The sequence below is a fragment of the Acomys russatus genome, chromosome 5 (assembly GCF_903995435.1).
Source record: "Acomys russatus chromosome 5, mAcoRus1.1, whole genome shotgun sequence".
Classification (NCBI taxonomy): domain Eukaryota; kingdom Metazoa; phylum Chordata; class Mammalia; order Rodentia; family Muridae; genus Acomys; species Acomys russatus.
The window spans coordinates 14,931,866-14,944,481 of record NC_067141.1 but is presented as its reverse complement, the minus strand read 5'-3'; the positions used below and the strand labels follow the sequence as shown (position 1 = coordinate 14,944,481).

The following is a 12,616-nucleotide window of genomic DNA, read 5'->3' as shown; positions in this document are numbered from 1 at the left end:
AAAGGCAGGTGATTGCCATGGGCTGGCTAGTCAGCCAGCCTAGCCTAGTTGGTGAGTTATAGGCCAAAGACACTGTCGGGAACTAAAGCTGGCTAAGGTCTGAAGAATAGTGCACAAGATTGTTCCCTGGTCTCCACATGTGAAAGAGCTGCTGTCCACCTCGGAAGATATCACATCAGATCAAGATGGCGCCACAGAATGAAAGGCAGAGGGGAACCTGAAAGAAAGAATGAGAAGCAAGAACTCAAACAGACATTTGTGCATTTGTCATACTCAACGTTGCTCACAGTAGCCAGGACGCAGAGGTTCCCCCAGTGCCAGCTAACAGGAAAGGAGAGGAAGAATGGCGTCTATCTGTGTGGCGGGATGCTACTCAGCTTTCAAAGGGACAGTAAATTCCACCACATCCCTGAGTATGTTATATTATGTGAAATATGGTACCAGTCACAAATGCTGCTTGTATGTTCAACTCAGATGCTGTTCCTAGTGCCAGGGAACTCACAAAGGCAGCAGGCTGGGTGTCGTGCCTGGAAGAGTAGCACTGGGGCATTGATGTTGAGTAAGGATGTCTTTGGTTCTGGAAAGAAGTTCTGGGAACTGGATGGTGTAGCAACATGACTACTCTTTCTGGGAACTGGATGGTGTAGCAACATGACTACTCTAAGTGCCACCAAATCACATGCTTAAAAATGACAGAACTGGGAGATGTTCCATTCTGTGTGCTTCCAACATTTTTTTAAAGCCACCCATAAGAGGCAAAGATCTCTATGTTACATGCCCCCTCCACATTCGGCCACAGACTCTTCAGACCCAGGACTTCTCCTGGTACTTTACCTGGGGCCTCAGTGAACACATATCACAGGAGGGCCGGGTGGTAGTGGTGCTGATGCTGTGCCTGTGAGCAAGCCTGACCATGCATGTGGGATTTGTACCTGCCTTCCCATGTTGAGTGCCCTTCACAGTTGTCTCCCTAGAGACTCATATCCCTGCCATGGAGCAGCGGAGCCATAGCATCAGGTTTGTGGGGGAGGAGGCTGTGCCTCATACTCTATGGGGTCTCACTCAACTAGATTCCTTAGCACTGAAAAAATCCACAGGCTTTTAAACCGTCTATCTTACTCCATAATTTGCAAATTATGTGGACACTGTCTAGCCAACATCTTCCTTGGGGTCAGCTCTCAATCCAGTTCAGCCACTGTGACCTGATGGTGACACACGTTGGGGTCAGCCAGTGCCATTCACATTGTCTAACTGCTCACAAGGGCACTGCTCATCTGGATAATGACCACACCGTGGATGCCTCATCCCAGAGCATAAAGCTGTCGCCATCCCAAATGATCCGTTTCGTTGAAGGTCCTGAATTATGCAGCTGGCCACATCTCCCCTTTGGCCTTGGCTGCTGCATCTCAAGTGTGGTGATTCATGTGCCAGGGCCATGTCAGCCCAGGGGTTTCAGTTCAATAACTTCTCCAGTGTGTCATTAGCTCCTATCACAACGTGAACAGCACATCACTGTGTTGTTGACCACTGTCATCTTCCTTACCTGTAGTTTCACTGACTATGGTTTGTTTTCTGTAACCAGCTGTGGTCAGAGAGCATCAAATGGGAAATTACAAAAGCAAACAACTCACATTTTAGAAGTTGTATTACATGTGCTGAGGAGAAGGCTCAGGAGGTAAAGTGGCTTCAACACAACCATTAAGATGTGAGTTTAATTCCTCATAACCTACATCAAAAAAAAAATTTTTTTTTCAGAGTGAGGGCTGGAGAGCTGACTCAGTGAATATATGCTCTTGTTGAGCAGTGTGAGGCCTGGAATTCAGACCCTAGCGCCATGTAACAAGCTGGGCATTGTCCCAGGCATGCCTATAACGTCAGCACTGAGGGCCTTGGGGATAGAAGGATTGGGGCTTGCTAGCTGCCAGCCTAGCAGAAAAATGACAAGATCCAAGTTCAGCAGATGTCCCTGCCTCAAAAGAATAAGGTAGAGAGTGATCAGTAACCCTGACCCCCTCTTCTGGACTCTGACAGCACACACAGGCATATGCACCAATACACACGTGGGCGTATACAGCATGCACACACATGTGCATGGGCACAAACACATTTTAATTATAGCATATTATTGTAATTGTTCCTGCTTTATCATTGATTTCCAACCTAGTATGCTGCCTGATTTTTAGGCTGCATTTTTCCATAGGTCTCTGAGTATAGGAAAAGCGTAGTATGTAGATAGTCGATACAGTCTGCAATTCTAGGACTCTAGTCAACTCTTGGACTATGTCTCTTGCTTGATAAGGGGGAATAATTGTAAAAGCCGCTTCAAACTGAGTCACATATGTCACAAGATAATCATCTTCATATTTTAGGGCCAAAGATAGTTTGATTTCATAAAAGCCAGCCATAGTAGTTAGTACAATAGATGGATGTCTTAGTGCTGAAGTTGAGCTAGGCTGGTTTATAAAAACTAGCAATAAGCAGATTAAATTGTTTAGTATTGTGATGTTATCTGGGTATATTTAGACCTAAGGAACTTTAAAAAAAATATTTATTTTTATTTTTTTAAATTATGTATATCAGTGTAGGTCTGTAAACATGTGAGTGCAGGTCTCCACGGTGTCCCAGAGGGCATTGGATGTCCTGGATTTGGAGTTATCAGTGGTTGTGATCCCTCTGGCATGGGTGCTGGGAACTCATCTTAGGTTCTTTGTAAGAGCAGTGCATGCTCTCAACCTCTGAGATGTCTCTCTGCAGCCCTCCCGAAGAACTCTTACTAACTCACTTGCTGTTTAGTAAGGAATCAACATTGTCAACACACATGAAATACTAGAAAGTAGGGACAGGCTGGGAAGAAATCTTCTGACTCCAGGCAGTACTTAAAGATTGTTTGTTTGTTTGTTTGTTTTCTCCTTGTGTCTAACTATTCCCTGCAGGAAGCTTTTAAACCCATTGTGCTTGCCAAATGAGTTTCAGATGTTAACCCCAAGTAAGTAGTGACAAGAAGTGGCCTTGAGGTGGTTATACATCACCTGGTTGCTAGGTAAACATTCCAATGATTTTATCAGACCAGGGCGGAAGGTTGGGAGCCTGACTCATTCCGACAGTTGCTACAGATGCAAACTGTGGCTCTGTTCCTTGGTTTAACTAAGCACGTCTTTGTCACTAGATGGTCTTTAAAATGAAGTTAGGATGGCTTTGAAACATCAGTGGGACATGATCAAGCTGTCTGGGGAAGGTATGTTCTAGCTTTTTCCTCACAGATACAAGAGTTTAAATGTTATGATTGTCTTAGTGTCTTCAACTGACCAGCCATCATAGGTACCAAGTTCCAGGATTCAAGGGGTGTTTGTAGGAGTCAGACTGATGAGCGGGTGGCAGAAGCACATGTCGTAACACTTGTCTGGGATGAGCATGTGAGTTGACCTGGTTTTCCTGAAAAGATGTTCCAGACCTATTGTAAATGTGACCTTATTGGAAAGCAGGATCTTTGAGGATGTGGTTAGGTTAAGGGGAGATCACACTGGATTAGGGTGCTCTCCAGACCCAATCAACACCATCTTTACAAGGGCAAAGGAATGTAGAGGCATAAGCTCATAAAAAAGATGGCTGTGAGGAGATGGAGCAGAGGTCTAAGGCAGGTGGCCACAAGTAACGGAAATGAAGGGATTCCAGCAACCTCCAGCCTGGGAGTCACAGAAGGATCTGCTTTCAGGGAAAGCACAGCTTTCCCTGTACAAACTCACTGTACAAACTCTAATATAAGCTGGGATGTGTGGTAGGAGCCAGTCAGGGATTCCTTCTGAGAGCAGGTAACTTGGAACTGTGTCAGGAGTGAGAGGTTAGTAGTTAGGCCAAGGAAAGGCCGGAAGGCAGTACATGTAGTCAAGTTGTGAGACAGTTCAAGGCTGTGAAGAAATTCAAGGTACCCACATCCACGACATGAAGTAGTTCAAAGGTTCCTACCCTGATTCTTTTGAGCCTCTAGGGTCCTATATATGTGCATGGCAATGTTATAGTTTCCAAGCCTTATTGTGATGAGAATAGCTTTTTTGACCCACGGGGCCTGCCTATAAGGTCACTGCTTGTGGTGTTAAGGAGATTTAGCCAAGCTTGCCAGAGGGTATGGCTTTTGGCCCAGGTGTGAGTTTTCCAAGACCAGGGAGCCTGGGTAAAGTAAACTGATACAATAGAGGGGAGCTTTTCCACAAGACCATCTTTGCCTTTGAGGAGGGTCCTGGAGGTGAGAGAAGGTGGGGATGCAAAGGCTATTGCTTCTGGTTGTACTGTGGGTAATGGTGAATGTAACCACTCACGAGGGACGCAGGCAAGAGCAATGGAGTGGTGAAATCTAGAGAAGAACTGATCCCCTTTGGGGAAAGGCTGACTTGGGGTGACGTGGAGCAGCCAAGCGGTGAGCTTTTAAAGCACCTTTCTCAGTACCTTTAAGGTGGTTCTCGTGGAGGGTACCTGGACCCTCTGGCTAGATTGCTTCACATGGGTTTGTTAAGAGGACACGGAGATGAACAGAAAGCATCAAGGAGAAAATCCAGAAAGGGAGAGAAGACCTTGTTGTTCTAGAAGTCCAAGATGGAAATCTCTAGAGGCTCAACTGAAGCTAAATCCCACAGAGGCAGTCTCTAGGGGACTGTCTTTAAGGCAGTGGAAGGAGCTGCAGTTGAGGAGACAGTGGCAGTCAAGAGGAAGCCTTGACTCCTGTCAGATTGGAAAAGCTGTTCTGTAAAATCCACCAGTACAGAGTGAGATGTCTCTCCTCTGACACAGTGCCTTAGGTGTGAGAGGAAGCACACTCAGGCATGCACCCAGGACCCATGCACTCCCCTCTTTGCAGGTGGCATTGATGGATTGATTCATTAGCCAATACACGACAGCGCTGGTCTGCTATTTGCAGGGACAACTCAAGTTGTGTTGGACAATGCGTGGGAATTTATTATCCTGTATGTACACCCTATGAGTCATCACAGTGTGACCAGCTCTTGTCTTTTTACTCTTTGCTATGCTCAGCTTTCCCCCTTGCTTTTGTCATCTGCTTGGTTGTGCTCCTTCCTTCCCACTCCTTTGCATTTTTGTTTAAATTCTCCTTTGATCATCTTCATAGTCATCATGACCTGATTCAGAATTGCCTGTCTGTGAGAGTGTTCCCAGAGAGGTTGAGCTGAGGTGGGAAGACTCCCTGAACATGGACAGCACCATCCCATGGCCTGGACCCAATAAAAAGAAAGCAGAAAATTGAGCTGAGCCACCAGCACTATCCTCTGTTCTCAGACAGTGTGGCCAACTGTTTCCCCAGTGAGAACCACTCTCCCCAGTGTACCATGATAGACTGAAGCTCAGCCTATGAGCCAGAACAAGCCTTCTTGAGATTTTCTGTGTCAGATAGTTTGTCACAGCAATGAGAAATGTCACTAATGCATGCCATATCTGACGAGGCCACTTCTGGTATCCTAAACTTTTCCTGGCCCTCTCAACCGGAAGAGCTTCCTGTGTCAGTCTGAGGCCTGTGATAACAAATACATGGCATTGCCTTGTAGCTAGTCTTCGCTATTTGTGGGTTCTTCTTTTTCTCACCCTGTACCCCCAGTTTTACCTCCTAACACTAGATAGGAAAGAAACAAGGATAGAGGGGGAAGGAGAGAAAGAGAGAAAGAGATCCCTGAATCTAATTTCTTTCCTTTTGTTTCTTCTTTGACCACAGCTACTAACAAAATGCAACCAATCTCCCTAAACAACTAACCACTACCCACTGTGCCTCTAGGGTTAGGGAAAGGGTGGCTCGAGTTTATATGCCCTCTAAAAAGTTCCCAGTGTTCCAAACGTCACACAATCACATAAATTATCTGCATCTGACAAAGCCATGCTTGTGCTAGAGCAGGAGGCAAATCAAGGTCAGCTGCTGCCGACAGTCCAAAGCAGCCACACATCCCCACACCTCGGATGAAAACGGAAGCACATTCTTATAGTAGTTCTGTGTTTAAAACAAACAAACAAACAAACAAAAAAAACAAAATTCCAGAATTCTCGAAAATGTCACTATGTTACTTTGATGTCCTTTGGAGGGCAGGACATCATTCCCACCTCTGCTGCTCAGCTTTTTGGTATTGACTCAGCCTACTGTGGCCTTGTGAAGAGAGATGAAAGGGTAGAATAGCTTTGAGTATGTGGCTCAGACTGAGTTGAGAAACAACTGTGATGATTCTAATAGACTCAGGAGAGGTCATCTCTTGGCATACCTAGTGAGTTAGTGAATGGACAAGCCCCTCTGAGCACAAACCACCAGACCATGAATACCATACTCCAGGATGACAATTGTGGGTCACTGAAGGTTTTGATTAGCTGCATCACAAACATCCAGTGGCTGATGTCACCAGTACTTTTATACTAAGTGAAGCGTCCTTTGATCCCCAGGCACACAGGTGAGGCATATCTCCTTGAAAACTGAAGGGTAGTTTTTGAATCAAAACACCATGGCTCCCTTTGGGGTCATCAGACTTACCACCCATATGGAATGTTATTAGTCTTAACACCATGTTGGACTTGGTGCTGACAAACAGGATAAAGCATGGATGGATACTCATTTGGTGGATCTGGGGGTGGTGCTGGCTGGTGACACCATCAGAACAGATGTTTCTTATCAACTCCTTCAGTACTGGCCCTGTTTCTGGAGGCATACTTGGAGAAACTCTGCTGTGGGATAGCACTGAGGGGTGGTTAGCCATCACAGATTTCTCCTAAGAACGAAAGCCCCGAGACCGAGGTTGAGGGCATTCAAGAACAGATAGAGCAGCGGGCAGTGGTGGCTCATGCCTTTAATCCCAGCACTTGGGAGGCAGAGGCAGGTGGATCGCTGTGAGTTCAAGGCCAGTCTGGTCTACAAAGTGAGCCCAGGACAGTCAAGGCTAACACAGAGAGACCCTGTCTCAAAAAAAAAAAAAAAAAAAAAAAAAAAAGAATAGAGCATTCATTAAGAGTGATGCAAAGGCAAGTGAGGGGCATTCAGTAGAGGGGGACCTGAGTGAGGGTGGTGTTCAAGATAAAGTTTGGCCTGCTGTTATGTTAGGTCATGGCCTTTTATATCATAACCATGGTGGCTATGGTCCAGGGTGAAAATTATACGCAAGGAAGAAGGAGACTCTGCACTACTGAGAGTGAGTTCCTAACAGCAAAGGCATAGAGGAGCAATCTGGCAAAGGGGAGCTAGAAGGACTCAACAGTATCAGCCGCATATTCTGACCTTGTAGATGGGAGTAAACAAGCAGTGAGGCTGAAAGTGTTGTGTGCAGCCTCATGACTACGACTGTTACCACAGCTTGAGTCTTCAGACACAAAGCCTAACTGTACCCTTCAGTTGCTCAGGCCCCATACCTGGTTCTCAGCCAGTTCCTTTCACTCAAGGCCATTTCTCCCTGCAGTCACTTTACTGTTTTTGTAGATTCCCCCAGACATTCTATCATGGTTCCTTTTCATTGTTTGTCACTATAAGTATTTTTTTTTCTGGGCTGTTACATAGACTTTATATACATATTTGAAGGTCATACATTCTATTTACCTGAATCGTCCCAATTAGTGTGGTACAAGAAATATGAGAACCTAAAATATTTCCGTGGTGTGATCCATCCTTCAAATGAAGACATTACCTTGGATTGTCCAGGTGGGCTCACTCTAGTCCAGGAATCCTTGTTCAAAAGGAACAATAGAGCAGAGAGAGTCACAGAGAAGGCACCGATGAAAGAGCAGAGAGGCTGGAGTGAGGTAGGCACAGGTTAAAGAATATGAACACTGCCCAGAAGCAAGAAAAGTCCAGGAGAGTAACCCCTCGACCCCCTACCCCCTGCCCCACACCCTCAGAAAGCAATGCATGGCTGAAATTTTGATTTTAGTCTAGTGTTGGATACGACACCTATAAAGGATGCATTTATCTTGTGGCCATTTGTTACAGGAGTCAGAGGAAGCTCATACTTACTCAATCACTCATGCTTCCCAATCCCAGCAGCCTTCCCGTTCCACGTGAGAAATTAGGCTACTTACTCCGGATGTAGTGAGTTCTTATTATTATATGATATTACATGTTGCACATTGCACTGAAATTAACTTAGTTGTGTCACTCAAATTTTTCTGGAAGTATCCACCTCCATATTCTCCATCACACAGGAAAGAACGAGGGTATGCCGAGCAATGTGCTCAAAACCACCCACAAACCCAGAGCTGGGACTCAAGCCCTGGGACTCTCTGGTCCAATTTTAGTGGCTGCCTGACCAGTGTCTTTCTTTCCTCTCATTAGTGATGCTGGGCTTTGGCAAGACCGCCTTGACCCATGCTGTCACAACAGCACCTTCTGCCATTTAAGGCATATTTATCTGACCCTTGAAAGACCCAAGAGTCAAATCCTGACCCCTTCACAAATCTGGCAAGCTTGATGGTGCTGTGGTATATGCTTTTCTCCAGAAGATGCTTCAACCCCTATACAAACAAGCAGGAAATCTTTTCATGCTCCTGGAGGTAGAAACCTTGCTCCCATCCTGATTCCATCATATTCTAGAATCTTATATAGGATGTTAAATTTAAAGAACCTGTTTTTGACCTTTCAAATCCCCAGGACCAGAATTATACATTGTAGTGTTTTGAACAGTCACATTCTATAGAATGTGGTCATAGGGGGAGACAAAGTTTTGCATCTGCTCAACCACTTACTGAATCTAAAGACTGAAAACAATTGCAGGGGCAAGGACTCATATAGCTGAGCCAATAATAATGAGCTCCAAGAGAAAAAGTGGCTGGAACAAGGAAGGAAGGACATAGGCTTTGTCATGGCTTGGAATATACCGGAGCTGCTACTGCCTGGTATATTATGTGAATGGGGGACATTAAATTTTATAGTAAAATTGAAGTTGCGCATTCCATTTTATCCTCTGCCGTACTAAAAGTAGCCGTGTCATCTCCTTTTCTCTAGGATTACTGGACATGCGCTATACTACAAATGATCAAATCGCCCTTCAAAATCTCCAGACTGATGTTACAGAGAGGGAGTTGGACTTCGTCAAGGTAACACACATTTGTGATTTCTAGACTGGTCAGCAAAAGGTGTTGGATTATAAAAACAATTGCTGGCCTGCTCAAATAGGTTTTTAGTTTGTTTTCTTTAGCCAAATGTTGCATTAATGAATCAGAAAAATCTGACCATAAGAGATTAAAGAATTTTACATGGAAGTATAGAATACACATATTCTATATACGTGTGCATTTTAAGTAACTCTTCAATAATCTTCACTTTGTGAGTTTGCAGTGTTAGGGGAGAGTACAATGGTCCATTTTGGGGTAAGAGAGGGGAGCCAGCCTGTCATGCCACATAGCATTCTGGAGGTCAGGGGGAAGTACTTTAAAACATAATGAGCTCATACGGGCTGTTTTAACGGAAAAAGTGCCAGTAGTATGAAGTAGACACAAAACCTCAGACATCATATTTGTATAGTGAAGTGATTCAGGCTAGTGGTCAACATTGCCAGATTCTATGCCAGGTTCCATCTGACTGGTGGACTCATTTGATCCTTCTGTTGTCCTGGAGTGGGTGTCCTGATGTTGACCCCTTTGTGCAGAAGCCAAAATGAAGCTTCGATGTAGAGCTGTGCATGACACACATGCAAATCTTGAAGCAGCTAAATTGCCAGGCTCCAGAGTGCTCATCTTCCCCTTTATTCTAGAGGTCTGCCCCAGAGAAGCTCACCTGCTGTGTCTTATGGGTGTTTTCTTATAACAAACTTACACGGTAAACATGTCTTTCTTTTTGTCTCTTTCTCAAAAATGTACGTCTTTGATTTAATCTCCACTGAGTAAAGATCTACAGCTCATGCAGGGGCCCCTGGCCCCAGTTTCCTGAGGTAAAGGGGCTACTCTAGTCTGGTTTCTGTTACTGTGACAAGATCAGCTTGGGAAGGAAAGGGCTGGTTTGGTTTACAGGGCAGAGTCAATCAACAGATGCCAGGGCAGGAGCTCAAAGCAGGAACCAAGAGGCAGGAACTGAATCAGAGAGCTGTGCTTACTGTCTTGATTCCTGGTTTAGCTTTCTTTCTTTCTTTCTTTCTTTCTTTCTTTCTTTCTTTCTTTCTTTCTTTCTTTCTTTTCTGTTATAATTTTTTATTTAATTAATTTATTCAGATTACATCTCAGTTGTTATTGTTATCCCCTCACTAGTATCCTCCTGTTCCTCCCTCCCTCCCTCCTTCACCCTATTCCCCTCCCCTAGGTCTGTGACAGAAGGGGATCTCCTCCCCCACCATATGCTCACAGCCTATCAGGTCTCATCCTGGGAGCCTGATTATCCTTCCTCTGAGTGCCACCAGGCCTCCCCACCAAGGGGAAGTGGTCAAATATGGGGCATCAGAGTTCATGTCAGAGTCAGTCCCCACTCTCCACACAACTCTGCAAAATGTCCTGTCCATTGGCTAGATCTGAATAGGGATTCAATGTTTACTACATGTATTGTCCTTGGTTGCTGTAATAGTTTAAGTAGACCTCCCTGGGTCCAGATCTGCCCATCATGATGTTCTTCTTGTAGGTTCCTAGGACCCTCTGGATCCTTCTATTTCCCCATTCTCCCATGCTTCTCTCACCTGGAGTCCCAATAGGAAGTCCCCGCATCTATCCCAATCTCCTGGTAAGTGACTTTCATGGGGCATACCTTTTGGGCTAGTGTCCAGTTATAATTGAGTATATACCATGTGAGTGTTTCTGGGTCTGCGTTGACTCACTCAGTATGATCATTTGTAGTTCCATCCATTTGCCCACAAATTTCAGGATTTCCTTGTTTTTAATAGCTAAGTAGTATAAATGTACCACAGTTTCTTTATCCATTCTTCAACTGGGGGACATTTAGGTTGTTTCCAGGTTCTGGCTATTATGAATAAGGCTGCTATGAACATGGTTGAGCATATGTCCTTGTTGTGTGGTGGAACATTTTCTGGGTATATTCTAAGGAGTGGAATAGCTGGGTCTTGAGGAAACCCTGTTTCCAGTTTTCTGAGAAAGCACCAGATAGATTTCCAAAGTGGTTGTACAAGTTTGCACTCCCACCAGCAATGAAGGAGTGTTCCCCTTTCTCCACATCCTTGTCAGCATGTGCTGTCACTTGAGTTTTTTATCTTAGCTATTCTGATGGGTATAAGATGGAATCTCAGAGTCATTTTGATTTGTATTTCTCTGATGGCTAAGGATGCTGAACATTTCTTTAAGTGTTTCTCGGCCATTTGATATTCCTCTATTGAGAATTCTCTGTTTAATTCTGAGCCCCATTTCTTAATTTGGTTATTTGGTTTGGTGGTGTTTAATTTCTTGAGCTCTTTATATATTTTGGATATTAGACCTTTGTCAGATGTAGGGTTGGTGAAGATCTTTTCCCAGTCTGTAGGCTGTCGCTTTGTTCTGTTGACAATGCTCTCTGCCTTACAGAAGCTTCTCAGCCTCATGAGGTCCCATTTATTAATTGTTGACCTTAAGGCCCAGGCTGTTGGAGTTTTCTATTCAGGAAGTTGTCTCCTATGCCAATGAGTTCCAGGCTGTTCCTCACTTTTTCTTCTAACAAATTTAGTGTCTCTGGTTTTATGTTGAGGTTTTTCATCCACTTGGACTTGAGTTTTGTGCATGGTGATAAATATGGGTCTACTTGTATTTTTCTACATGTAGACATCCAGATAGACTTCTCTCTCTCTCTCTCTCTCTCTCTCTCTCTCTCTCTCTCTCTCTCTCTCTCTCTCTCTCTCTCTCTCTCTCTCTCTCTCTCTCTCTCTCTCTCTCTCTCTCTCTCTCTCCTCCCTCTCCCTTCCCCCTCTCTATCCTTCTCCTCTTTCTCCTCCTCCTTCTCTTCCTCCTTCTTTTGGTTTTTTGAGACAGGGTTTTTCTGTGTAGCCTTGGCTATCCTGGACTTGTTTTGTAGACTAGGCTGGCCTTGAACTCACAAAGATCCACCTGCCTCTGCCTCCCTGAATGTTAGGGTTACAGATGTGTACTGCCACCATGCTAGGTTCAGTTAGCTTTCTTATACAGCTCAGGCCCACCTGCCTAGGGACAGCACAGCTCACAGTGGGCTGCACTCTTCCACATCAGTCATTAACCCAAAAAAATGCCTCACAGGTACACCTTTAGGCCAATAGGATGGGGACATTTTTTAAGAAATTGAACTTCCTACTTCTCAATGACTCTAGATTATGCCATTATCAAAACCTAGCCAGTGAAGATGCTATTCTGGACCCTAAGATGTTTGATATGGTTGTTGGCATTCAAAGCCTGTTCTAGAAGGGCACACCATGCTCACTTTGACAAGAATTCAACCTGCCTTGATATACTTTGTTTATTCCGCAGGAGCAGAATAAGAAAGGGTTGGGGGATAAGCAGGAGGAACCATGGTCACTGGGAATGGAGGCTGGGGAAGGAAGAGTTGAGTCCAGGGAGGATGGGAGCACTGCCGAGGTGCATTGCTACTTTTAAAAGAAAGACTCTAGGGTGAGAGATACAACCACAGTCTTAGAATGTTTGCACAGCACACAGATGGCTCTGGGTGTTGAAGTTCTTTTTATATAACTGTGTTTGTTTCTCTTCGTTTCTCTCTTAA

The 12,616-nt window shown here is 44.7% G+C and overlaps 1 protein-coding gene across 3 annotated transcripts in view; it reads left to right on the top strand.

The window, feature by feature from the left end:
- The window catches only part of C5H10orf90 (chromosome 5 C10orf90 homolog), a 244,669-nt gene that overhangs the window by 148,895 nt on the left and 83,158 nt on the right, over positions 1-12,616 (top strand). For 2 of the 3 annotated variants that reach the window (XM_051145479.1, XM_051145482.1), the window contains one exon: positions 8,966-9,057. In XM_051145479.1, the coding sequence (XP_051001436.1) occupies positions 8,966-9,057 (92 nt within the window). Of the gene's footprint in view, positions 1-3,166; positions 3,236-8,965; positions 9,058-12,616 lie in introns of all 3 variants that reach the window. The other variant, XM_051145481.1, reaches the window with a different exon arrangement.